Raw genomic sequence first — 27,682 nt, 5'->3', positions numbered from 1 at the left:
ATACATAATACTTAGTATAGAATTCTATTAGAAAGACAAATAAATAAATGCAGGTAACACATTTGTAAACGAAATAACCAATTCATTTAGAAAAGAAAAAGAAACTGTGATTAGCAGAGACAGCAGATAATTATTCATCATAAAGAACAATACAATAATACATGATGTGATTGAGTTATTCAACATTATTATTATTATTATTGTCTGTTTTCTACATATTCTGTTTCATTTTAAAAGTGTTTTTGTTGTTTTTTTTGCAGGGGCAGATTGCACTACATGGGTCACTATACTAATGCTCTCCTTAAAAAGCCCGGTATCAAACCGTCTCTAGATCCTCAGTGAACATGACGCACCTTAAATTGTGAAACAGTTAAGTCACATGAGCTACAGTAAAGCAGCATCTATTCCAGCTATACCTGATATATTGCTCAGTATTCAGATAATGCTATGGACTATTGTTTTTATGCTCATTTCCAGTTTATCCATAGCAGTATGTACCTCTTCCCCAAGACAGCCTTCAGATGACAAGGAAATGTCCCTTTACCTTTAGTACTTCTTATTGCAGTAGTACTTCTAAGCAAGAGGTTATTCCATAGCAATTATAATTAATAAGGAGGTACAAGTGCTACTGTATGGAAAGAGGCTAACACGTCTAATAAAAAGAAGCGTGCATTGACCAACAAAGTCTACACTCTAGCTTTGGAGAGACTCAGCGTACCTTTGCAATACCAGTCATTTCAAGCTTGTGATATAATGCTTGGCAATGCTCATGATTTACTATTAGGTACAATAACATGAATTAAAGAATCTCCTCCGTATTTCTTTGTTCTCTGTATCGATCAACACCACCAACCTCCCCACCAACCTAGTCCGTAAATTCATCTCCTCCCCTTTTCTTATCCCCACACATTCAGATCACAACCAAATCATGCGAAAACCTGTTCCTTCTTTCTCTCCCAATGGCCATATCATCATCCACATCCTATCTACCATCTTGGCTACTTCAAGCCCTTCCTGCCAGTTCATTGTTAAATTCTTACCTCCCTCATCTTCCAATCGGTTTATAGTATTGCCTCCAAAACCATTTTTTTCAGCCAGCATTTTAGTCATGTCACCCCCTTTTTTGAGTTACTTTGCTAGGTCCTCATTGCACAGAGAATCATATTCAAACTTATTTTCCCCTCCTTCAGGATTGTACCTCAGACATCACATGACCACTTGGTTATCTTTCATGTCATGCTTCCTCTTCTATCAGCATCAGTGCTGCCAGCCCCAGTACCTCTTTCATCTCCTTAGTCCATGCTTGGAATGAACTTCCAAAATCTACTTGTTAAGCCTCCACCCTCACCATATTCAAATCACTCCAAGAAATCCATATCAGCACCAACATCTAAAACCATCAGTACATTTACAGTTAGCTCCATGAGGTTTTGAATTTTATTGAACAGGGTGGAGGTTAACAAGATGTGTACCTTTCAGGACCCATGGCTTTGCCTCATTACTATATCCCCTTTCCCTTATCCTTTGCTTCCTTTGTCTTTATGGATTACAAACTCTTTGGAGTAGAGACTGTGTCTTCCTATCTGTCTATGCAGCACCTAACACATTTTGGACAACACTATAATATAAATAATAATAGTTCTCATTGTTCACGCTTGCAGTGTGAGAAAGCTCTGATTAGCAATGATACAGCTGCTGCCTTGTCAGTTCTGGGGCGAATCATGTTGAGTGGCATGTCTGTGGGAATCATATTTAGAGCCACTGTATGACTAGAATAGATAAAGTAGAGAGCCAATCATCTCTGCCCCTCGCGATTGAACAGGAATACTGAGAAGAACTGACATGGTACATGGAACCTGTTAGTTTCTACATCCCCATACTCTGGAATGACAAAGAGAGAGATAAACCCCATTTCCCCAGAGGGCAAGGGAAGAGTAGATGATCCTATACCATGCCCACATGATTCAGTAAATGGAGCTTCCTTCAACAGAAATCCCTGGTACAAACCATAGCTAAGATTTCCCAAAAACCTGGGGAAAGATTGCTTCCAGAATTGCACAAAAATTCTGAGGGGCCCAGGAGTTTTTGATCCCGAGTGCTTTATATGGGCAGAGACTTGCCTAAAGAAAAAGGATTGGGGTTCTGACAGCAACAGGTCTTTGTCTTTCTAATGAAAACAGCAATAGTCTTTGGAAAAAGAGGAGAGGAAAAGGAGGTGGATGCCAAGTTTTATCCCAGTATGAATTAAAATCAATTAATCAAAATCTGAATTTATAATACAAACACTCAATTACCTTTAACCACTGTAATGCTGTGAGTGCCCATAAACTTTTCCTGACTTTCCACTAGCTGAGAGCTCAGTACAGTAATGACCCTCTATCTTGATCAGGCTCAAAAGTTTATTCCGATCCTCCTTATTATAGCATTCTTATTCCTGGGACACAGAAGTCTAACAGAACTTCACCCACCAACCAGGCATGATTCTGACTCTCATATAATTATTCACTAATGAGGAACTTGGTTAAAGTAATTTGAGGTTGATAATTATTGGTGAAGGTCACATGTGTCTTTCATTACAAGGAAAGTGTCAACTTAACAATCACACTCCTGTTTGAACATTTTTACCTACTATTATTTCAAGTAATATCTAAGATTCCTACAACTGACAGATTATTTTTCTATTTTTTCCCAGTTTTCTTTTTTACTGTTTTCTCTGTATAGTAAGTTATTCCATTTTCCCTGCTGCTTGTATGAGCCTTTCACACAATGTTATTATAAAACAAAACAAAATAGGAAAATACAATAATAAAACCACAAAAATTGGAAGGGACCTCCTGCTTTGAGCAGGGGTTGGACTAGATGACCTCCTAAGGTCTTTTCCAACCCTAATCTTCTGTGATTCTATGATAATACCGAAAATTACTAGAAACTCCTTTTTAAAAAATGACTTGATTTAAATTCATTATTAATCATGTTGTGTCTAGAGGTCCCAGTCTGTGATTGGGGATCCCACTGTGCTAGGCACTATAAACATACATATAAAAAAGATGGTCTCTGCCATAAAGTCCTTACAATCTAAGTAAAATATGACAGACAATAAGTGAATACTACTAGACTGAGACTGCTAAATCATTTCACTAACCAGCCATCAGATGGTAAACCAATTTTAGTCACTACTGATCTAGCTGGATTTGAGCCAGTAATCTACATGTGATAGGCTAAGTATTTCATAATCAATCCAGTGAGTCAACTTGTCCAATGTACCATTGCAATTAGATTTCTTTACTACTTAATGCCATGAGAACACTTTACTCAATCAGATTTTCTTAGGGGAAACAGTTAATTTCAGAACACTCCTTCAGATTTCTAGCTAATCTATACACATCTCTGCTAAAATGCCTGCCTCTTATTGGTTTTATGAAGAAGAATAAAGCTTGCCTACTAATAGTGTCTGTGTCTAATTGCCTCATGATTATAAAACTGTGACCTGTTTTTTCCATTTGAGTTGTTTAATGTTAGACTTATGATATTAGAAACATAATCCCAGATTTGTATAAGTGATGAACTGGATATGTAAACTGACACTCCCTTGTACAGTTTCTTCTTCACACCCCTGTATAGGCCAAATAGTTTATACAATAGCCATGTATTTTATCTGGTATAATTAGTGATAAAGGCAGAAAAATATGCAGAGGATAATAGAACAGAATTCCAATGAATTATTGTTCTTGATGTCTACATTCATGGATATGAACATGAGAAAAATTCATTTTTAAACTAAAAGAAAAATGTAAGATTGCGCAAGATACTTCATTAGCTTAAAATGTTAACTATAGCTCTAAGGAGTAGCTACAGGAAATACAGCAGACTCATAATATATGAATGAATTTTTAAACTGATACAGAGACTCCAAAATGGCTTTTCTCTTCAACTTTGTCTCATAATTAGGGCTTCTGATTTTGAGTTGATAAACACTGACAAAACACACTGATTAAGAAAAAAGAAAACAAAGAAATACGTGCTTATCCAACAAACACTGAAAAAAATGCTGGAAATGATTAAAAACTGTATCTAAGGGCTGGTCTACACAGAGCAGTAATGCACGTTATGGGGATGTGAATTCTAAAGTGCACTAATTTGTACATTAATTGGTCTGTGTGGACCCTGCTGGTGCGCACTAAAGGTTCTCCGGTGCACTTTAACATAGTGTTTTTTGAAACAGTACTACATTAAAGCACGCTAGGAAACATCACAAAGAGATTGCTGATTATTAATTATAGTAGTATATAGTGTATATACATTACAATATAGTATATAATATGCATACTCATTACCATATATACAAAGGGAAAACCTTGAAAATCCCCAATTTTTGAACATCTATAGTAAACTTAAATATTACTAAAAATAATTCCCCAAAATGAAATTAATAAACCCTGAAAAACAGAAGCCCTATTTATAATATACCTAATCAAAAAGAGCCTAAATTATTTAAGACTTGTTTTAATTCAGGTTTTACACAGCTGTATTATGTAATTATTGTTTTGGTGTTATTTTTACGTAATCACAATTCTCCACCATTTATCTACAGTAGGAATTTCTTTCCCATTCTAATGCATGCTTCTCAATTTGTCCCATCCAAGTAGGCTTTTATGATAGGTCATAAAGGATACTCAGCAGGAGGTGTTCTGGGAAAATGGGTAGTCACACCTAACAAAAAGGCTTCCAAGGGAATAAATGGGGTGATTTTAATGAAAGTAGAATGAAAAAAACAAAGTAAACATCAGTGGGTAGCTATGCAAGCACTAAAATTTACAATGACTGTAGAAAGCAGAAATCAATCAAATTTCTCACTGGAACAATCTCTGTTTTCTTACAACAATGCACAGAATCATTAGAGCTGAATGGGCAACAAATACTAAACCAAGGCAGACACATCAACTAATTAAAGTCTGCTTTTCGTCTACACACACCAAAAGTGTTCTTTTTTAGTATCTGTAGGCATTCACTTTTATCTGACCAAGAAAAACTAACTATATTTATGTTGCTAAACTACAAAGAATGTTGCTTTTTATGTATTGAAAAGAAAAGGAGGTGGGGGGAGAATAAATCAAAGAAAACCCATGGCCCCTAGATAAACAAGCCTTGTTTAAAAGGGCAGGACTAATTCATTACGTTTATAGTAGCTTCCATTAAGCTATGGTGTAATATTAAACCACATCAAACTATTGGCAGGACACAGGTAAACTAAGAACAGTGTGACTGGCCCCTTCAAAAAGGGCCTGACATACACAGACTGAAACTTTAATTCTATCATGCAGTAAGAAAACGCTGAATAAATGAACTCTCTCAAAAAGCCATTATAATTTGGTTCCTCATTACAGATCTAATTACAAGCTATCTTTATAATGTACACCTGACAATATCATGTAAAACGCTTATCTTTAAAGGTCAGCCCAACTAAGAGAACAATTCTACTATTTATAGCAAAGGGTGAACTTTTCTTATTTGGATGCTTAAGCAGCTAACCCTTGAGTTTAATGTAATTAGGGAAGGGATATTCAATTTACAGTATCCACAAGTAATGATAATTACACTGTTCCAAAAAAGCTGTTGGTAAGCATATGAAACCTTTGTAATTACATCCTGTTTTCAAAATGACTTTAGCATGGTGAACTTGAAGCATTTCAGCAAATGAAGGCCAATGCACATAAAATGAAAACTACAGTGGTTTAAAAGCTACACTGTTTAACATAATGAGCAGCACTACCAGAGGGAGATCACAAAATGCATTCTATAACTCACCCCGACAGCCCATGCCATCTCCTTGCCTCTCACAATCATCCATTAAAAAAAAAACCATAAGACAGCGGTTTCTTCAAATCTCTTTCTCCAAATTCTTCAATAATATGGTTCAGTTTTCCTCTCAAAAAGATAGTACAAGAATCAACCCCTTTAACTCTGTATGGTTTAAGTGGCTACTCACAAGCTTTGGCTGCTTATTTTCTAGTCAAAAGAACACAAGAGAGCTATGAATATGAAAACATTTTCCCTATGTGCTCTGCAGATTAGCTAGGTCAGCATTCCATCAGGACCAAGGTGAAAAATAAACAAATAATCATGTTCACAGCAGCTGCAGCGATCAGTCTCTGGAAAATTATTCAGGCATTATGAGAGAGACGATATTAAACGCTGCCACTTGCAGCTTCACGGCTCTCTGAATATTCACATCAGAATGGGATGAGCACTTAAGGAGTATCATCAGAGAGCCTGCCCATCTGAGCGTCTTCCATTAAGTTTTTGTCTTACAAAGGGATAGCTGGAACCTCTCTGCCTGATAGGCAAAAAGCTTGTCATAATTCATTAATAACACAGTTTTGTTCAGGTTTCCTTCAATGAATCAGGCAAGCGACCTATGAAAAAATGCTGAGCACACAACAGCTGCTCCAGAGACTCTGCAATAAACATGCTGCTACTTGGCATCATTTACCATTTGAGACCAGGATGGACAACCGTGTCCTACAAGGTCTGTCAGAGGCCCTACGGGGTCCCAGAAAAGATACGCACAGAAACAGACAGCTATTCTTCAGTAGAATGTAATTCACTGTTTGGTAGTGAAAACTGAACATTTTAGTGGTGGAGATAAATATACTGCAATGCTTTTGCTAAGTCTAGGGCAAAGCTTACAATTCACCTTGATAAATCATTTATGTCCAGAGAGGGAAAAAAGAATCTAAAAAAGGTAAGGAGAAAGCTGTAATTACAATATTGTAATGTTATGAAAACTAATAGGCTGATTGCAACTGTACAGTTCTCTTTTAATGCATTACTTGTAAAAATAACAATTTCCTCATTAAATTAATAGTAGATAGTCAAACTTTTAACTGAGGACATACATTACACAAGAACACATTTTCAGCCTAATACTGCCAAACTGAAGTCAATAGGATTGCATATGTGACATAAAAGGCAGGATGCAGCTCCATATGTCTAACAACTTATATGGTTCTAAATGAGTCAGATGAAATCATTAAGTCCTCAAAAACAGTAATATACGTGAAATGCAAGTAACAGCACATAATAAAAATGAATGGTAATAATACAGATTTAATATGATAATCACTATATATATTTAAAAGTTAAATATATTTTGTACTAAATAATCTTCATATAATGTTTTGTTCACATCCACTTAAGTTTTTAAAACATGTTTATCATGAAGTAGTAGAAGAGAAAACAGTCCAAAAACTACTGATTGTTTTTATATTGTCCGTTTAGCCAAAAGAAACAAATGTGTTGAAGATAGCTACTTATTGATTTTAAAAATATCAGTGTCACTTAAATTCAGTTACTCAGATAACTAGTAATCATCACCACATTACTGAATATATTCCGTAATCTACTTTATATTTCAAATGACCATTACAATTATTTTATTTTGCATTTAATATGATAATATTTGTTGTTTGAACTACATACACAGTATTAAAAGCAACACTATTAACAAGTTTAAAGATCACTCAGTGCTGGCAAACATTGACTGATTGAACAGAAATCGATAATAGTATTTAATGACTTCATGAGAAAAAAAACGACCCTCACACCCTTAATGGATTAATGTCACTTATAAGCAACACAACATTGCATAATACTGACACAGAACCACTCAAAGAGGTGTCACTTTTCATATGAATGCCTTAAAACCTTATCAAAGGGAAATTGTGTTTTAATGCTATTTTGGCTGTCATTTTTGAGTGGATTTTTACAAGCCCATTTCATAAAGCAGAAAGCATGATTTGAATTATTACAAGTAGCTTTTGTCATTGATATATGTACTAGGTCACCCGGTGAAAGCTTTCTAGCAAAATGAAATCCTAAATATCTAAAAAAAATAACACTTTGTAATATTACTCAAGTAACTTGTGTTTACTGTAGGCTTCCTTCTTTGAATATATCTATATCTTTAATATTACTGGCAGCAGGTTTTTCTAGAAAAGGGCAGTAGCTCAAAATGCACATTACAGCCAATTCCAGAATATGACACACATGTTACACACAATATGCTAAAAAAGTGTTTCAGAATTTTTAAAAAATGAAAAGTGTTATCACACATGAACAAAAAAGTTATATGCCATTAACTGAATATTACCCTCTCTGGGTCACTAAACTTACTGCCAGTGCTTAAGAACTTGGGTATTTTATCATCTCCAAAAGGTCACTTTTCTACTCCAAAAGCATCCCATTTCATGGCCATATTTCTTATAAAGCTGCAGGAAAGAGTAAACTATTACATGCTATCATCACTGTTTGCTTCTAAGGCATTATACTAAATATGATAAAACCTGTTATAACATCTACTGGTGATGTTTGGTGTGTTATGAAGATTTTGCATTAGAAAATGAATATTTCAGACAATACATAAAATATCTTTCATTTAAGAGTAAAATCAGAGAGCATTCAAGATTTCTTTCGATTAGTTTGATTAAATCAAACCTTAACTGAGGGAACTAATGGACTGACTGCTTGAGCTGCTTGCTCTGTTTCTGATCTTTTTGTTTTAAGTATACTTTTTATATTCAATGTGAAGAAAAGAGGGACCAGAACAACCATGATTCCTTTTTAAATAGTGGTTTTCCAACATTTCAGATGATCTACAATTCTCACCTAAATCAGCTGTAAGAATTCCGTGGAGGCAAAACAAGAAAGCAAAGATGAAGGTTTTCTCTGACGGACTTGAATATTACCTTAACACTCCCAAAAGATATGATAATTTCTCCAGTAAATATAGCACCATAATTGCCTGTAATTGACTTTGTACTTCAATTTTTAAGTCAATCTATATATTATGGATTGTTTTGTCAACTGAAAGACTATTTTGTGACAATTTTGTGTATATCTCATTACAGTGATCATAATTACACTCAATATCATTTGTTACCTCAGTCTACTGTATTTTTAACTGATCTCGGTGACAACTTTTGTTTATAGACACTGCACATTATTTACCTATAGCACTAACCACTTTGAGTGTTACAAAAAGGAATTACTTACTAAAGGACATTAACGGAGCATAATAAATAATATGGTAAATAAGGTAAAGTATAACAACCTTATATCAGCAATAAAGTCTTTTTCAGAGATGTACTATATTCCATCCCATACAATCCTTAAGACTTATTTACATGGGAACATCCAGGAATATTAATGTGAATATGAAGTGGATTAATTAAACCTCATTAGATCCCTGTACAGATACAGTTAAAATGGCCATTATTCAGTTTTGTTTAATTGACTTTGGAACTGAATTGAAGTAAACTTAAGACAAATTTAATTTTGAATGAGTGTGTTCACACAGGGGTTTAATACAGTTTCTCATATCCATATCTAATTCACAGTTTAAATTAATTCAGATTAACTTTCTTGGATGTCCCCATGTAGTCAAGCTCTCAGTCTAGCCCAGAACCTTGCTAAAATGAATCTGTAAAAAAGATTTAACACCTTTGTTGCTGATCTCCCAGTGCACCTGCTGTGCTGCTGCATTCCATTAAATTCCACTTATATTGATGGAATCTTTGGATATTCAGTTTATCAATATCTGCCAAATGGTTACCACACTGTGGTATTGTATAGTAGGCACTTAGATCACTATAGTGTGGTAACATGGCAAATGGTGACTACCATATTTGGTACTTTCTTCAGCACAGCAGTGGATGTAGAGCACAGGGCATCAGTCAAGTAGATGGAACTATGGAATTTATTTCCCACTTTCTATAATTTCTTATGACTAATTCTAAATATAAATATTTCTTTAAAGAATACAAGATGTAACTTGAAAACTGATGCAATTTAGGAAACAAGTAAAACACAATCCATGCACCAATTCACAAAAATAAAGCAAACATCTGCATTCACCAACAATAATCCTGTCCGTAGCAGCAGTTTAATTAGGAACATTTTGGCACAGTGCCTGATCTACATGTTGATCTATCCCAGCAGAGAACGCCATACAATCCATCTTGTGTTATTTTGCTACATGGAGAGACCAATCAAAGACAATCAAGGAACAGAGCAGTAGCACTCAATTGTTGGGGTGATATGGGAATACTCTGATCATTAATAATCCCAGTAGTGAAGACAAAGAAGCCTGAGGATAAGGAGGGGGTAAAACAAGCCAAAAGAAAAACTGGAGGTTACCAAACATGTTTCACGCTTGCTCACTTGTAGCTATACAGAAAGACGGTATATGACATTCAATAATGGTTTATTTATACAGAACTTTCTCAGGGTAAAACACAAACATACCAGTTAAGGCAGGATCTGCGATCAATGAAATACGAAGATCCTTCCCAAGAAAAATAGATCCTAGACCTCAACTACACTGTTTACAGTACATAGTATGATATACTTCTCCTGTAGTGAATGATCCTCTACTAGCCACGAGTAGTTGTCTCAATTTTGAAGTTCTTTCTGTCAATATCTTGAACTACGTGTGTATCACAATAAATAGTGTTTTATAGCTGTACTAGCACCTACCGTAAAAGGCAACACTGTCTAGGTTTTCTTGATTTATAATAAAAGGTGAAAATTGTCTGTGACTAGATCTGGCTAAAACATGGTTACAGTTCATGGAAAAAAATCAACATTTTGAAATTTCCCATACTCCATAAATTCTGAACAGTTTTCATTTCGGAAACACTGCTACATGGTGGTTCCAAAATGAAATATGCTTCCTGGGATCAGCAGCTCTTGACTAAAACAGACATGATTCTTCTCTATTTCACTGGTTCCCACCACTGAATAGCAATGGTGAATATCAGTAGCAGACTTCCCAGCTTCTGAATTCACAGCAAGGACCCCTTAAGAGATCTTTTGCAGCAGGGAACTTTGAGATCACCTTTAGTGGGGTTCTCAGCACTTTGGGGCTCCCTGCCACTGAGCTGGGATCTGAGTCCCAGTTAGAGCCAAGGCTCCCAGGCTTAAAGCTCTGGGGCAAGGAACCTGGAAGGCCTGGGATCCCTGGTGGGCTGTTCCAGAGCTGTGGACCCTGGAAACCCAACATCTGTGGCCTTATGAAAGTCTGCATGGTGAAGTTACCCCTGAGCCACAGACCCTGGAGGGCTTGGGTCCCCAGCCCTGGGGTATTCTCCTGGCAGAGCTGTCCCAGAGCCATAGACCCTGGAATTGCAGGCTCCCCAGTAACCCACCAGGTGAGCTGGCAGGAAACCAGGCAGTTTGAAATCTGCCTGTGGTTCAACTAATGTGTGTCAGACCTGTAATGTTTCTAAAAAACATGGTAGGTTTGATGAATCATCCTTTTACTGACAAAACCCTGTTGTGCTGGAAAATTCCTGCCCAACACTACCCCATGACTACTTCTTGGGATATTAACAGATTATCTCGACAGGGGAATAATTAGAAAGATAGAATGTAACACAGTTTCAAATTAATCTTATTCCCATTGTTGTCCTTGACAAATATTTTGCAAGGGAGAAGAGTTATGCAACAAAGAAAAATCTGTTTTTGAATTGTTTTATATGCAATTACAGTCTAAAAACATATTTACACAAAGAAACATCTATTTTATATGTATATATGTGGCAAAATTTAGGAAAACAGCTATTTTTTCCTTAAAGTCAGTATCATTTACCATTATAAGGTTTTGCTATATTCTCTTTTACGTCAAGGAAACTTTCTAGTAATGTATAAATGTGTGAGCAGATTTTGTAAAATCCTGTTAGTCTGTTACACTGGGAAAGAGAACCATTAATCATTTCTGCAGCATAGTGTCTACATTCGCAACTTAACTCAATAAAGATTGTTTTTAGTTTCTATTAAAGTATGAATATTTTATGCAATCATGTAAATCAATGGGACTGTTCATATGTGCAAAGCCAATCAGACGTGGAAGTCTTTTTTAAGATGGGAGCCTTCATTAACCAAGATAATTTTAAAGTTTTGAATAGTGAAAATCAGAGAGGTATTCTAACCCCAAACTAACAAAAAAATAATTAGGAACTTTCAAGAGTCAAAATTATTTTAAACACACATTGTTTTATGATATATATTTTAGCTCTATCAATTAATCACAGTTAACTCACACAATTAACTCAAAAAATTAATCATGATTAAAAAATTAATTGTGATTAATCGCACTTATAATAATAGAATACCAATTGAAACATTAAATATTTGTGGATCATTTTCAATATTGATTTCAATTACAAAACAGAATACAAAGTGCACAGTAATTTTTTATTACAAATATATGCACTGTAAAAACGATTAACAAAAGAAATGATATTTTTCAATTCATCTCATACAAATACTGAAGTGCAATCTCTTTATCGTGAAAATGTAACTTACAAATGCAGATTTTTTTTTGGTTACATAACTACATTAAAAAACAGAACAGTGTAAAATTTTAAAGCCTACAAGTCCACTCAATCCTACTTCTTATTTTGCCAATCGCTAAGACAAACAAGTTTGTTTACATTGAGGGGAGATACTGCTGCCTGTCTCTTATTTACAATGTCACCTGAAAGTGAAAATAGGCATTCACATGGCACTTTTGCAGCCAGCGTTGCAAGGTGTTTACATGCCAGATGTGTTAAACATTCATATGCCCCTTCATGTTTCGGCCACAATTCCAGAGGACATGCTTCCATGCTGATGATGCTTGTTAAAAAAATAATGCATCAGTTAAATTTGTGACTGTATTCTTTGGGGAGAGAACTGTATGTCGCCTGCTCCATTTTACCCGCATTCTACATATATTTCATGTTATAGCAGTCTCAGATGATGACCCAGCACATTGTGATGTTAAGAACACTTCCACAGCAGATTTGATAATATGCAAAGAAGGTACCAATGTGAAATTTCTAAAAATAGCTACAGCACTCGCCCCAAGGTTTAAGAATCAGAGGTGCCATTCAAAATCTGAGGGGGATGAAGTGTGGAACATGCTTTTAGAAGTCTTAAAAGAGCAACACTCTGCTGCAGAAACTTCAGAACCCAAACCACCAAGAAAGAAAATCAACTTCCTGCTGGTGGCATCTCACTCAGATGATGAAAATGAACATGTGTCAGTCCGCACTGCTTTGGATCATTATAAAGCAGAACCCATCAACAGCATGGAAACATGTCCTGTGAAATGGTGGCTGAAGCATGAAGGGACATAAGAATCTTTAGCACATCTGGCAGGTAAATATCTTGCAACGCCAGCTACAACAGTGCCATGTGAACACTTGTTCTCAGTTTCACGTGACATTGTAAACAAGAAGTGGGCAGCATTATCACCTGCAAACTGTAGCCAACCTTGTTTGTCTGAGTGATTGGCTGACCAAGAAGTAGGACTGAGTGGACTTGTAGGCTCTAAAGTTTTACATTGTTTTATTTTTGAATGCAGTTTTTTGGTCCATAATTTGATATTTGTAAATTCAGCTTTCATAATAAAGAGATTGCACTACAGTACTTGTATGAGGTGAATTGAAAAATATTGTTTTTGTTTTTTTACAGTGCAAATATTTGTTATTAAAAATAAATATAAAGTGAGCACTGTACACTTTGTATTATGTGTTGCAATTGAAACTAATATATTTGAAAATGTAGCAAACATCCAAAAATTTATAAAATAAATGGTATTCTATTGTTTAACAGCACAATTAAGCACAACTAATTTTTTTAATCACTTGACAGTCCTAATATTTTTATTTGCAAGCCTTTGAACCGAGTGCCTTCCCCAGGCTATCTGGTTCATGGAGAGCAACAGGTAAATGGGCTAGGTGAGGAAAATAGTTCTCATCCCTTTGGGGCATCTCCCCCGCCACCCCTTCCCACCTTCAGCAAGGCAGGTCACAAGGGACGGCATATGGAATGATGCCCAGCACCTGCCAGCCAGCTCTGCATGCCTCACAGAGGCATCATCTTAGAATGTGCACTAAGGAATTGCTATCATGGCCTCACCATCTCCCATGGATCCAGGGTTTCCCTCTTTTCCTGGCATGCCAGGAAGGCGGACGATTGGGGCCACCTCACAATCAATTCCCGTGTGCCATCTTGGCCACACACCTGCACTGAACGCCCCTGCAATTTTAGAAAACTGGCAAATTTTTCAAATTAGAGAAGATCTGAATCCTGGAGGATCTTCTTAGTGTTACCTGAGACTTTTACATTTATAAAAAATTTTGTATATCACTAAGGATGCTGTGGAGGGTCACAAACTCATGTTGAGCTCATTCATTTTTTTAAAAATAGTAAAACAGGGAACAAGAATTGTATTATTTATTTAAGCTTCACAAAACTAAAATATCCATCTCTATTTTTCCACAGGTGGAATAAAGACATTTTCAGGTCCCAGCAGTCACCTTTACATTTCTGATACAAATGTGGATTTCTCTAAAGGCATTGCACTTTTCTAAATGACAGTTTAGTATATTCAAATGTTTCTGCTGTGGCAAGAAAGCACGGAAGCATTCTTATGTATCCCCCCCCCTTTTTTTTTTTAAGCCATTACACAGTTATGGAGTTGATCAAAAGAATTAGGGAAATCACTTTAAAATAAAGATCCTCTCAGAATAAATGCATCCTCTTTTAAAATACCCAGGTGATTGCACTCAGTGATTACATGAACAGAATACCCAAGTGATTACACTGAATATTTAATTATCTGGATATACCCTTCAGTGTGTTAATGAACACTCACAAAAGGGAAATCTGACAAGACAACTCCCAGTAAAGATATTTTGACAAGACATTCATTATTAAAGATAGTGTAACAGTTATTTTGCTTCTCAGTATATTCATGCTGATATTTATGCAATAGAGTTATTTGCAAAACCTCTACAGGGAAAAATAGTTTTTACACATCACAATTTTGTTATGAGTGGGAGGGTTATACCTTTAGTCACTCTAAAATAAGCAGTGCATAGTGTGCGTTCAGATGTGTCTTTTTTTTTAGTTATTTATAGACACCTATGAAAAACAGAAAACTTAAATGCAAGTATTGCTGTGAGTTTTAAAACCTCTTTTTACACTAAAAATGTCCAAGGGAAAACATGATACAATAGACATATTCAGGGGTTCTGCATCAGAAAAAATTATTTGTAATCCCACTGTAATTCTTAGCTCCATTAAACAAAAAATATTTTATTTAAAAATAATGAACTAAATATTAAATGTAAAGTTTACAAAGCAGCTATTAAACTATATGGTTATTGAACCTGACAGTAGCACATCACAACACAGGAGGGAACTCTTAGTGTGCATCAGCAGGATCCACATGGACAGTGCACACCATGCTGGAGTGCAGCAGCTTACACCCCAGTTTGCTATGCAGAAGTGTTTGTGTAAACATGCCCTTTGGATCAAAAGACACAAAGCCAGTAGATTTGTTTTCACAAGATCTATATTACAATATATTTTCCCCTGCAAACAGAGATCTCTAAAACCAGCCAACCAAAACACTACGAAGACGCCAGACTAATCTCAAAGAAATGCATGCATTTTCAGCAGCCTACTTAAAATTAACTAGAATATAATGGTCAAAACATGTTGATTTGTAACTAAATATAGCCTCTACACTAAATTTGATTCTTCTTTTTCCTAACCAGCAATTACTTGAGCAATTATATAGCTGAACATACATTTATTCATGTTTTTAATTTTAATTTTTTAAGTTGGAATATGGTGAATAATGTTTTTCTTATTTTCTAAATGATCAATTTTTACTTGTAATTTGTGTCAAGTTGAATAAACTAAAACAAAGAAAATATTCTCTGCATATCTTCAAGAGAGGCAACTGCAGTCAAAAGCTGGTTTAGCACTTCAACAAACTCTGGTTCCAGATGTTTAGCCAGTGACTTCCAGAAGCTCAGTGGTTTGACTTTCTGTAAAACTTTGGTGGCAAACATGTACTGCTTGAATATTTTTTTTCATTTGTTTTTTTTTAACATAGTAAGCATAGGCCTCATAACAGGCTGTCCTAATTTAAAATTTAATTTTGAATAGTTTTACTTTTAAAAAGTACTTAATTTAAATCAAAATAATCTAATTTAAAATTTAAAAATCGGAATTTTAAAAAATCATTAATTTATATCCATCATAAAAGGAACTGAGAACACCAGACAGAATTGCAGGGAAATTTGGTAATATTTATGAAGTTTTTGGATTAAGGGTTGATTAGAGCCCCCACCCTCCCGCCAAGAATTTAGAGTTGTACTGACTGATGGACCTGGAACCCAACAGGAACCTTCTCCTATTGCTCACTGATGCACTGGGAAGCATTCATGCTGTTGAGATGGTTGTGAGTATGTCTTGCTTGAATGCCATTCTTTGTGTGTTGTTACTCTGGTTGGGGTCATTTTGATTGGGAAGGATGATGGGTATTATTTCAACGTTGGTACCCAAGAACCTATAGCAGTGGATGATGTATGGCAAAACCAAGGCACAGTGTTGTTATTACTGACAATGAATGAATAGGAATGAATGAGTATGGAGCTTTATTAATAGGAATGGATTTGAAATACAGCTACCTATTGGTTAATATTTCTCCCAACAGGTAACAGGCTTGTTTGATACATTTTGGCCTGCAGAATAAAAATTATTGAAAAAGGTTACTTTGAGGAGCAGCCACAGGGACTAGTTTAGCTTGCTAGATAATTGTTTCAGTTTTGAACTTTGCTGCATGCATTAATGAAGTTGTTGCCTAATTTTAAAAAATTAAAAATCAGGTGTATAACACCTTCACCTATCATGTGGTAACACTGGAAGACAGTATTTTGACATGATTAGGGACTACACAGTTATGGCTAGTGCTTAATCTGTAAGGAAAGAGATGCCAGGGCTCAACCAATTAGGTGCTGTTTACATTTTACATTCGTAACTGATACAGCAATCCCAGCAGTGCTGGGGCTCCAAACTACCAAGCCTAAAGATGCCGGGGCTCAGCCCTGGCAAGCCATGGCACAAATTAAGCACTGGTTTAGGCTGTTGAGAAAAAAAAATTCCACTGGATCAGATTTTCAAAGTAAACCTTACACAATTATTTGTGTGCTTCCACAATGACTAAAGGGGGAGGTTCTGTGGCCCATCACCACTTGGCTTATTGCATTATCTCTGTTATCCGTCCTAAAAGTGTGAGCAATTCCAGTATCTGACATCTGGGGAAGAAACATCACTAAGTGCCACTATTATATAATTTATTATCTAAACTAAATAACTAAACAAAAAGCATAACAAACACCATACAGAAGAAAATCAAATTGAAATAAAGTGGTTTAAATAGCAACTCAAATTAATCTAATTACTGTGTTGACTAAACTACATCAGATAAACCAGCAATTCCTTCTAAGCTTTACCTAATAAAAGTGGAATGCTGTACATTGTTTGGGTACCTGCCCTAAAATAGCAGGCCATTATAAATCTCAATGCCAACTGATATTTCTATTCCAGCTAAATGGTGGATAGGGAAGGATCAAACTACTCTTAGGTTAAAATGAATATTCAAACTAAGGTTCTTACACCAATAATGACAGCCTGCTCAAATTATACGTGATTATATAATAAACAAACAATCTGCATCATGCTGCCATAGGGTTAACATGAGACATTTCAATGCTGTTCAGAACAACACAGCTTATTATATTTAAAATTCCCTAGGGCTGTTTTAGAGTTTGAAAAACTATTACATAGGCTCCATTCTCAGATAAATTCTGTGGGTTACACACACACACACACACACACACACACACACACACACACACACACACACACACACACACACACACACACACACACACACACACACACACACACACACACAGCGCCAGTCACCAACTCCAGTTTAAAAAGTCAAGCGCAAGAATGCTAAGGTAGATGTGTCCTTCTACCAATTAAAACTGGAAAAAGAAAACATAAAGATTGATTCTTATGTAGGATAGTTGTCTCAACTCTTGTGATTTCATTCAGTTTTTGGAAGATAATACAAGTTTCAAACAGAATGGTAAAAAAATCAATGTTTTTAAAAGTTTCAATAAACTGTTTCTTTCTTATGTTGCAAGCACACATTTTATTTAATAAAAATGGTTTTTTTTTCTGAAATTTTAATTGAATTAGAATTTCCAAGTAAATAGTACTTGGCACAAATCACAAGAAAAAATTAATTATCATCTAGTAAATAAGATATATATCAGTCACAATTTTCTAACATACTAAAAAGTGTAAAAATTAAGAATTTCAATAAACATAAATTAAGCTATATAATTGCTTAAATAAATATTTATACGTATAGTGGATTATCCCGGCTAGCAAAAAGAAGCACCAAATCTAGTGCAAATGCTATATTTAGTTGCAAATCAATGTGTTATGATGGTTACCAACCAATGAGAATCAACTTTTCTTTAAGAAACGAGGTAAAATATACAAATGCCAAACATGATTAAAAATTGATTATTTAAATCAATCTACCCTGGTTTGAAAAAAATTAGCCAGTGATTTTCTCGGCTCAGTTATCTGTCAATGGATTTGCTGACATACTAGTGGTTAATCACAGGGAGACCCCCAGAAATGTTTGACATGGTTTGCATCATCAGTCTTTTGGAGCCATTCCTGCTGCAGCCACTGGCCCGATCAGTTCACCTGTCAACTTGGCGCCACACTCAGTTCTTGTCTTCCAGCCCGGCTCAGGGACACAGGCTGCTGGAAGTGGGAAGAAGTGGGGTAGGCCCCTGGGTATGGAAGCCATGGTGCAGAAGCCAACCCCATGACAATGAGGAGCAGCAGCGCAGGTCACCATGCTGCCTGCTCAGTGCCCTCCAGCCCCTTGCCAAAACAGTGAGTAGTATTGCAACATGGTGCTTGGCACTTGCATGGCCACTCAAGTCTAGCCCCCAAGTTCCTCTGTCATTATGGTGAGCACTGGGGGTGGGTGGGAAAAACTGAGTGAGTGATATTGCATCGAGTGAGTAGTGCACCAGGTCACAATGCCACTCACACAATTTTGGTCCCGCCCCTGTCATGATGAAGGGCCAGCGGCATGATGCTGCCTGCACTGCTCCTCCTGACTGCTGCCAATATTACACACCATGTGTAGCATGTGTATGAATATGGGAACTAATGATTTCTCATGTGTAGGTGTCAAATCTTAGATGTTGCATGTTGCTGGAATTCTACCTCTTGGTGGCCGGGGGGAGGAGGGAGGAAGCACAGCCTCTTTGTCAAGCACGGTGGTATCACATGGCCAAAGGCCAGAAGCCAAAACCAAAAGCATGCAATTGTTTCTTCTTTTCTGTAAGGCTATTTATGAAGTGTGGCTGTTCCTCCCCCTTAAAACTCCGGCTCAGCAGTTCATTTGTGAATCAGAACAGGCCTCTCCCCTTCCGAGATCACTGGCATCACTCAATAGGATTTGGTTAGGTCATCTTATGTAATCAAAGATCCTCCCTGTCCTGCTTGGAAAATACTCAAAATACTTAAAGAGTTCGGGTCTATTAATTTGGAAAAGCTGACATCAACTTTTCTTGGTCGTGAGATTGACCAAGCATCCTATAGCCATCTAAAATGACATAATCAAATCAAAATTCCAACTCAAAGAGCACAAAATAAATTGGAAAGACACAGGTCTAGGAAAAGGTTGGCATTAAAATCCTAGAGAACAATCACACAAACTCAGTCACGTACTCGAAGAAAAGTGTCTCCTTCTTAAAATGATTTTCCTGTTTCACAGACAGCAGATTAACATCCCTCAGAGTGAACCTTCCACTTAAATCTTCAATCATTTACTGGAGGCCCTTGTGTTGTTAGAATTAGCAACCATTTTGGAGGGTGAGGGAACTGATCAGTGCCCATCGCAGTTGATACAGGAGGATTCTATATTTTACAAATGTTACTTACTCCCAATTTCTAGCCATGGACATATACCCTACACTATATTATTGGAGTTGCTTCTGCCAAAATACTGTTTTAATTGGATCAAAATGGAACACAAGCTGATCCTTTCACAGTCCGACTCTACATTACTTATCTGGAAAATAAAGACATCCTAAAATACTGACAAATCCAATTTCTTCATACAACGGACTTTAAATTTAAGGCAGAAAATGCTGATTCAAAATAAATATTTAGCTAACATTAAAATCCTAGAACCAATTCACAATACAGTAACACTTTACACAATGACCTCCATTCAATTTGAGAGGTCTATGAATAGGCCACAGACCTATGCAGTCTGTTTGCTTCCAGGGTTTTTTTCCGCCCAGGAGATATATTCAAAATACATTCAGCTTCACCAAATGCAATAATTAAGAAAGCCAGGATTAAGGTTGCCTGTGCCACCTTGAGCATATGCATTATGATACACTCTTTAATTTTATGATCATGTACTACTTTTTCCACAGGACGCCTAACTTATTCAGTGTATAGGATGGACAGGCTCACTGAACGGATAGCTCATCAATATTTCTTTTTTATCCTGCTCATTCAATATATGTACACATACATTATTTTTGCACACCCCAAATGCTGTACTGAATACAGAATTATTAGTTTCCTGGTGGATTTTTCTATGGTGTTCTCATCAGAGTAACTTAGTTCTTTTCAAAGGTTAATAGATTTATCTTCACAACACCCCTGTGAGGTGAGGTGGTATTATTATCCACACTTCACACATGGAGAATTAAGGCAGAGAAATTAAAGCCAAAATTGTCAAAAGCGTCAACTAATTTTGGCAAGTGTGAACCAATCTAAGAAGCCTACAGCCTGGTTTTTTAAAGTATTTAGCATTTTAAAGAATTTTATATGTTTAGAGCAGAGTTCCCACTGACTTCAGTTGCACTTGTGAGCACTCAGAACTTCTGTAAATCAGACCCCAGACCTCTCTGCCTGTGTAGCCAGAAAATGAGGAACACACAGTGGCCACCTATGAAAATGTTGGTTTGTCATTTGACCAGCATCATATAGGAACTCCAGGGCAGACACAGAACTTAATACTTCAGGGTGATATTCAATTCCCTTAACCACAAGACCGCCCTTTCTCTTCCTGCTGTTACCTGCCTCCATCATCACAAACCTTCCAAATTCTGTAACAGTCTGTATCACTACACAACCCTGATTCACTCCGAGAGCAGATCAATCCTGCCACCAAGTGAGGCAAGGATCCTCGTGGAAACAGTAGTATGTAATCATATACCTAAACACTGTGCAATAATGCCTACACACAAGAGGCCCAAATTCTTTGCAATGCTAACATTCTTTTCATGCAGGGTGGTAGGGAGGGGAAGGAGAATTTAAGTAATTACATACAGCTCCAGTATGTAATTACTTAAATTTAAAAACGAATCATCAGCAAAGTTAGAATCTTTGATCTACAGCACAGTCATATCACTTGAGCTAACAGCTTCTTAGGGCTTGTCTACACTACAGAGTTGCAGCGCTGGTGAGGGGGTTACAGCGCTGCAACTTGGGATGTGTACACACCTGCACGGCACTACCAGCGCTGCAACTCCCTGTTTGCAGTGCTGGCCGTACACCCGGTCGAGCCTCGGGTGTAAAGGATCCAGCGCTGGATTACCAGCGCTGGTCATCAGGTGTAGACACTCACCAGTGTTTTTGTTGACCTCCGTGTCATAAGCAGGTATCCCAGCATACTTGAAGAAGCCTCTCTGGTAATCAAGCAAACTCCATTGCCCTGTGCTCACCTGACCCCTCCTTTAAATGCCCCGGGAATTTTAAAAATCCCCTTCCTGTTTGCTCAGCCAGGTGTGGAGTGCAATTAATCTATCAATCACTCAGCGACCATGCCTCAACGCACCAAACGAGCCCCAGCATGGATCAATGCAGAGCTGCAGGACCTCATTAGTGTTTGGGGAGAGGAGGCTGTGCAAACACAGCTGCACTCCAGAAGGAGAAATTATGATACGTATGGGCAGATATTGCAGTCCTTGATGAGAAGGGGCTATGAATGGAACGCCTTGCAGTGCAGGGTAAAAATTAAAGAGCTGAGGAGTGCGTACTGCAAAGCCCGTGAGGGAAATCGCCGCTCAGGAGCTGCCTCCACAACCTGCCGGTTTTACAAGGAGCTGGATGCCATACTTGGGTGTGACCCCACTGCAAATCCTAGGAGCACGATGGAGAGTTCAGAGCAGGGACAAGTGGGGGATGTTGTAGAGGACGGCGACAGTGAGGCTACTGGCGTGGAGGGAGACACCCCGGAGTCCCAGGACACATGCAGCCAGGAGCTCTTCTCAAGCCCGGAGGAGGCTAGCCAGTCGCAGCAGCTGGAAGCTGATGTTGAGGAGGAAGCTGAGGATCGTGCTCGTGGTAAGTAGATTTCAGTGTTTTGTGAGAGGAGGATTTTGGTTATGGCTGCCTGCATGCATGCCTAAACGTGGAATAGCCCATTGATTTGATCTATAACGTCTCTGTAATCTGCCTCGGTAATCTCTTGAAATGTTGCTGCAAGAGCGTTTGCAATTTGCTTTCTCAAATTGATCGGGAGAGCCACCGTGGTCCCTGTCCCGGTCAGGCTAACTCGTCCGATCCACTGTGCAGCGAGGAGTGGGGGGACCATGGCTGCACACAGGCAAGCTGCATAGGGGCCAGGGCGGTATCCACATTCCTGTAGAAGACCTTCCCTCTCTTCCCAGGTAACACGCAGCAATGATATGTCTGGAAGTAGGAAACCCTGTTGAGAGTTTAGGGATAATTGAGTGCAGGGCGCCAGATTCGCGGTTCCCCAGCCCATGGCGCTCTGTTTTTACACCCCCCCCCTTCCCAGCACGTAGGCAGCCACACGGTGTGCTCCGGTGTTCCCCGACCCCCCCTCCAAGCAGGTATCCTTCCCCGCGGTGTGCTCTGGTGTTCCCCACCCACCCTCCGAGCAGGCATCCAGCCCCGCAGTGTGCTCCCATGTTTCCCACCCCCCCTCCCAGCACGTAGGCAGCCCCGCGGTGTGCTCAGGTGTTCCCCGTCCCCCACTCCAAGCAGGCATCCTGCCTCGCGGTGTGCTCCGGTGTTCCCCGACCCCCCCCTCCAAGCAGGTATCCTGCCCCGCGGTGTGCTCCCATGTTTCCCATCCCCCCTCCCAGCACGTAGGCAGCCCCGCGGTGTGCTCAGGTGTTCCCCGTCCCCCACTCCAAGCAGGCATCCTGCCCCGCGGTGTGCTCTGGTGTTCCCCGACCCTCCCTCCAAGCAGGTATCCTGCCCCGCGGTGTGCTCACATATTTCCCACCCCCCCTCCCAGCACGTAGGCAGCCCCGCGGTGTGCTCAGGTGTTCCCCGTCCCCCACTCCAAGCAGGCATCCAGCCCCACAGTGTGCTCTGGTGTTCCCCACCCACCCTCCAAGCAGGCATCCTGCCCCGCGGTGTGCTCTGGTGTTCCCCACCCACCCTCCGAGCAGGCATCCAGCACCGCGTTCCCCCCCCCGGTAAATTCCCACTCCCAAGGGGAAATCGGGGCAAAATCACTCACCCCATTGCTCGCCATGACTTAGCTTGCCTGCCCTCCCTGTGTTATGTGAGGTATGTGAGAAGGATGCTACCAACAGTCTAAAAAGTCCTTCAAACTGTGATAATAAACAATGATGCCTCTGTGTATTACATGGTTCTATCTCTCTGTTTTCTAGGGACCTTGACTACTGCAGCCGTATCACCGGCCTCACGTAGGTTGCAGAACCTGAGACGGAATCCTAGGAAATCAAAAGAGGAATTGATCAAGTCTGTAATGAGCCACTACAACAGAGAAAGTAGGAAGACAGAGGAATGGAGAGAGAAGACCTATGAATGGAGAAGCAGTGTACATGAATGGAGAAAGAGTGTACATGAATGGAGGCAAACAGAAAGCAGGAGAAAGGAATTGTCTGCCAAAAAAACCACAAAGCAGATGATAAGCCTCCTGTCTCGCCAAACTGAGTCTTTCGAGTCTCTTGTAGCCATGCAGACAAATATGTACCGTTGTAACCCACAGCCCTCCCAAAGCCCTCTTCCTTGTTCCCCAGTATTTCCACAAAACAACTTTCTCCAGCAGCCAGTTCCGTATTATCCCCAGCTGCCCCCAACACCTATAAGATCACCTACCAGCCCTGATAACTATAATTCTTACCCTGTTCACTCCACCCCCATTATTCTGCAGCATAGTAATCCTGAAGTGCAGTAGACAGTGAATATTGATCAAAATAGGACATATTAAAACCTGTAAATGTACAGTCCACCACCCCTACCACCTTGCCCGTTCTGTACTGTATGTTGAATAAAGTTTTTTTTTTCTATTTCTTTCATTACATTTTATTGTTGCTGGAAGTGGTAAATATTACACAGCAAGGTAAAGCAAAGCACATCAAATGCATCAAACATTACTGTTGGCTCTCAGCATCAAATTGCTCCCTTAAAGCATCCCTAATCCTAGAAGCCCTTTCCTGGGCCTCCCTATTAGCCCTGCTCTCTGGCTGAGCAAACATCCTCCAGGCGTTGAACCTCGGAGGTCCATTCCTCACTGAATCTTTCACCCTTCCCTTCACAAATATTATGGAGGGTGCAGCATGCGGATATAACAGCGGTGATGCTGCTTTCCATCAAATCTAGCTTCCCATAAAGACAGCGCCAGCGAGCTTTCAAACGGCCAAAAGCACACTCCACAATCATTCTGCACCGGCTCAGCCTGTAGTTGAACCGGTCCTTGCTCCTGTCAAGCTTCCCTGTATATGGTTTCATGAGCCATGGCATTAAGGGGTAAGCGGGGTCTCCAAGGATCACAGTGGGCATTTCGACGTCCCCTATTGCGATCTTGCAGTCTGGGAAAAAAGTCCCGGCCCTCAGCCTCCTGAACAGGGCACTGTTCCGAAATATGTGTGCACCATGCACCTTTCCAGGCCATCCTGAGTAAATGTCAGTGAAACGTCCACAGTGATCCACAAGCGCTTGGAGAACCACGGAGAAATACCCCTTGCGATTAACATACTCTGATGCCAGGTGGGGTGGTGACAGAATAGGAATATGTGTCCCATCTATTGCCCCTCCACAGTTACGGAACCCCATTTCTGCAAAGCCATCTACAATGTCCTGCACGTTCCCAAGAGTCACAGTTCTTCTTAGCAGGGTGCGATTAATGGCTGTGCAAACTTGCATCAGCACCATTCCAAAGGTAGACTTTCCCACTCCAAACTGGTTCGCCACCGATCTGAAGCAGTCTGGAGTTGCCAGCTTCCAGATTGCAATAGCCACCCGCTTCTCCACAGGCAGGGCAGCTCTAAATCTCATGTCCCTGCGCCGCAGGGTAGGGGCGAGCTCAGCACACAGTGCCATGAAAGTGGCTTTTCTCATCCGAAAGTTCTGCAGCCACTGCTCGTCATCCCAGGATTGCAGGACGATTTGATCTCACCACTGAGTGCTGGTTTCCCGAGCCCAAACGCGCCGGTCCACGGAGCTGAGCACGTCTGTTACTGCTACAAGCAATTTACTGTCTTCACAGTGAGGCGATTCAATATCATCGTCTGACTCCTCACTGTCACTGTCACTCTCACTGTCACTCTCATTTTGCAACTGAAGAAATAGCTCCACTGCCAAGCGCGATGTGCTGGCAACATTCATCAATAAGGTCGTTAGCTGCTCAGGATCCATTTATAAAAAAAATTGCAGAAAAAGCGCTGTACAATCACAATGCTGCCACACTGCTCGGAATGTGTACCAAAGCACCACGGGGCGTTGGAACAGGAAGCGGAAAGACAATCACACTTCCTTCCCCTTCCCACAAGCCACAGCGCCGAAATGGGACGAGGTGCTCTGTGGGATAGCCGCCCACAATGCACCACTCCCAACAGCGCTGCAGTGTGGCCACATTTAACACCACTTGCAGCGCTGGTTGCTGTAAGTGTGGCCACTCTGCAGCGCTGGCCCTATACAGCTGTACTAACACAGCTGTAACAACCAGCGCTGCAAAATTGTAGGTGTAGACATACCCCCAGTGCTACCAGTTACTCTATCACCCTTATGTGGACCTGCTTCTAGAGGGGGATGGAGACACACTTTACCAGTAGGTTTCACAGCTATTTGCTGAAAAGCCAAGGAATGTTTAGATTCAGGAATAGAGATTTAATTTCCATGCTCTAGAAGACAGTGTTCTCTAGTGATTACAGACCCTTCTGCTCCTCTCTCCCCCTACCCAACTCTTGTCCTGTCACCTTCCCTGCTGCTATCCCTCCCATGGCTCCTGCCCTTCTCCTCATATCCTTGCTCCTAACCTTACCCTGTCTCCTCACCTTCCTGGCTCCTGCTCATGTTTCCCCCCAATCCTATCCTCCCTCATCCACAGCTCCTTCCTGTCCCTCTCTTCCCCCACCTTGTTCCTATCCCCACCCCTGTATTTTGTTCCTCTGTGCGCTTTCCCCTGTCCGATACCAGGCTTCTATCCCACTGCCCCTGGCATTTCTTAATCCTCTCCCCCCACCACTTGATTCTTCATCCCTCTGCATTTGTGGTGGCTTTCTTCTTCCCCTCCACGCTGCCTTGGCACTGGAAATGAAGAAGAGAGAGTATCCCTGCTTTCAGTTCCTAGCACCACACCAGCATCCTGGCAGCCAGGAGCAGCAACTGCAAGAAAGTCCTGCTCAACCCCCGCAGCCCCAGGGTGGAGAATGTTCAGTGCAGATGGAATCTTCAGAGTTCAGCTGCTAATCTCTAACAAGTCTCTACCGAGCATGTATGAATTGACATTTTTCAAAGGCCTGGCCAAATCTGGGTGTTTATTTCCCATGAAAAAAATATCAGAGCTACCCCCTGCCAAATTTCAAGTCTCTGGCCAAGAGCATGAAAGTGCTATAGGTTCTTAAATAAACAGTTGTAATAACATTTTTTTAAAAATGGACAAAACAAAAATACTTTTTTCCAATTTCATTTTCAGGAATGGCTGGATAATTCTTGATATTTTACAAAAATAAACAATTTGAGGCAAATATCCCACATGGAAAATTCCAGCATGAATGTTTAAAGTTTGGCTAAGTTATAAGGAATTGAAAATAAGGTCTTCTTATACCAAGTGTCAGGCCACCTTAACTTTAGCAGCATTACCTGCTCTTCTTATAATGACAAAAGGAAAAAGTTATATTACCCTAGGTATTAAAATGTGCAATATCTTATGTATTTGTATGTTAACATTTTCAGTGTTAGATAGTTATTTTGCAAATGAAAAAGATACAGTTCAAAAGCAATTTTGTCCATAAATTAGTCTATCACATCATGTATTTAGTGCTCTACAGCTCAAATGCCTGGCCGTTCAAGCTGATGCTGCTACATTGGAACTATTCCTTCAAGCCACAACAATCCAATGACCCACAGTCATGCTATAACTCTGTCAGAAAATGCCAGCACTAGATAAAGCAAGTCAACAATTGTGCACTATCAGTAGTTCATAACAAACATTGACAGGCTCTGCTAAAAGCTTGAATATGAAATTGTTGTGATGCACTCTTTTCAGAAGGGAGACCATCTCAAGTGGAAATAAATACCTTCTCTCTCCCCATCAAATAAAACAGAAGCTCTAAAAATGTTCCTGTTGTTAGCTGTATTTGAAAGCATGCACAACGCTGGTTTGCAGACATATAGACTTTGATCATTAGAAGCACAAAAGATAACATAGAATTAAGAAATTTATAATTCCCAAACAAAGCATCAAATCTCTTTATAATATGCCTGCAAAACA

General features: G+C 39.3%; 2 protein-coding genes across 19 annotated transcripts in view; one reads left to right on the top strand and one right to left on the bottom strand.

The window, feature by feature from the left end:
- TENM3 (teneurin transmembrane protein 3) overlaps positions 1-27,682 on the bottom strand; it is an 857,073-nt gene that overhangs the window by 304,002 nt on the left and 525,389 nt on the right. The window lies entirely within an intron of this gene.
- Positions 22,119-24,195, top strand: LOC127047272 (uncharacterized). 2 transcript variants are annotated; one of them, XM_050945410.1, is made up of 2 exons: positions 22,119-22,311; positions 23,616-24,195. In XM_050945410.1, the coding sequence occupies exons 1-2, from the start codon at positions 22,119-22,121 to the stop codon at positions 24,143-24,145; spliced, it is 723 nt and encodes a 240-aa protein (XP_050801367.1). In that variant the 3' UTR covers positions 24,146-24,195. The 2 variants fall into 2 exon arrangements, 1 of the variants encoding a protein (XP_050801367.1); XR_007773366.1 differs by lacking the exon at positions 23,616-24,195 and adding an exon at positions 22,883-23,113 and having other exon boundaries at positions 22,250-22,311.

This window comes from Gopherus flavomarginatus, chromosome 3, assembly GCF_025201925.1.
Source record: "Gopherus flavomarginatus isolate rGopFla2 chromosome 3, rGopFla2.mat.asm, whole genome shotgun sequence".
NCBI classification, from domain to species: Eukaryota; Metazoa; Chordata; order Testudines; family Testudinidae; genus Gopherus; species Gopherus flavomarginatus.
Note: the sequence above shows the minus strand (reverse complement) of the source record. Positions and strands in the feature narration are given on the sequence as shown.

Excerpts from the sequence above, each read along its gene's own strand:
- LOC127047272 (XM_050945410.1), top strand. The coding sequence starts at position 22,119 with ATGGAGAGTTCAGAGCAGGGACAAGTGGGGGATGTTGTAGAGGACGGC. Across the intron at positions 22,312-23,615 it reads AGCTGAGGATCGTGCTCGTG|GGACCTTGACTACTGCAGCC; the intron begins GTAAGTAGATTT and ends TCTGTTTTCTAG.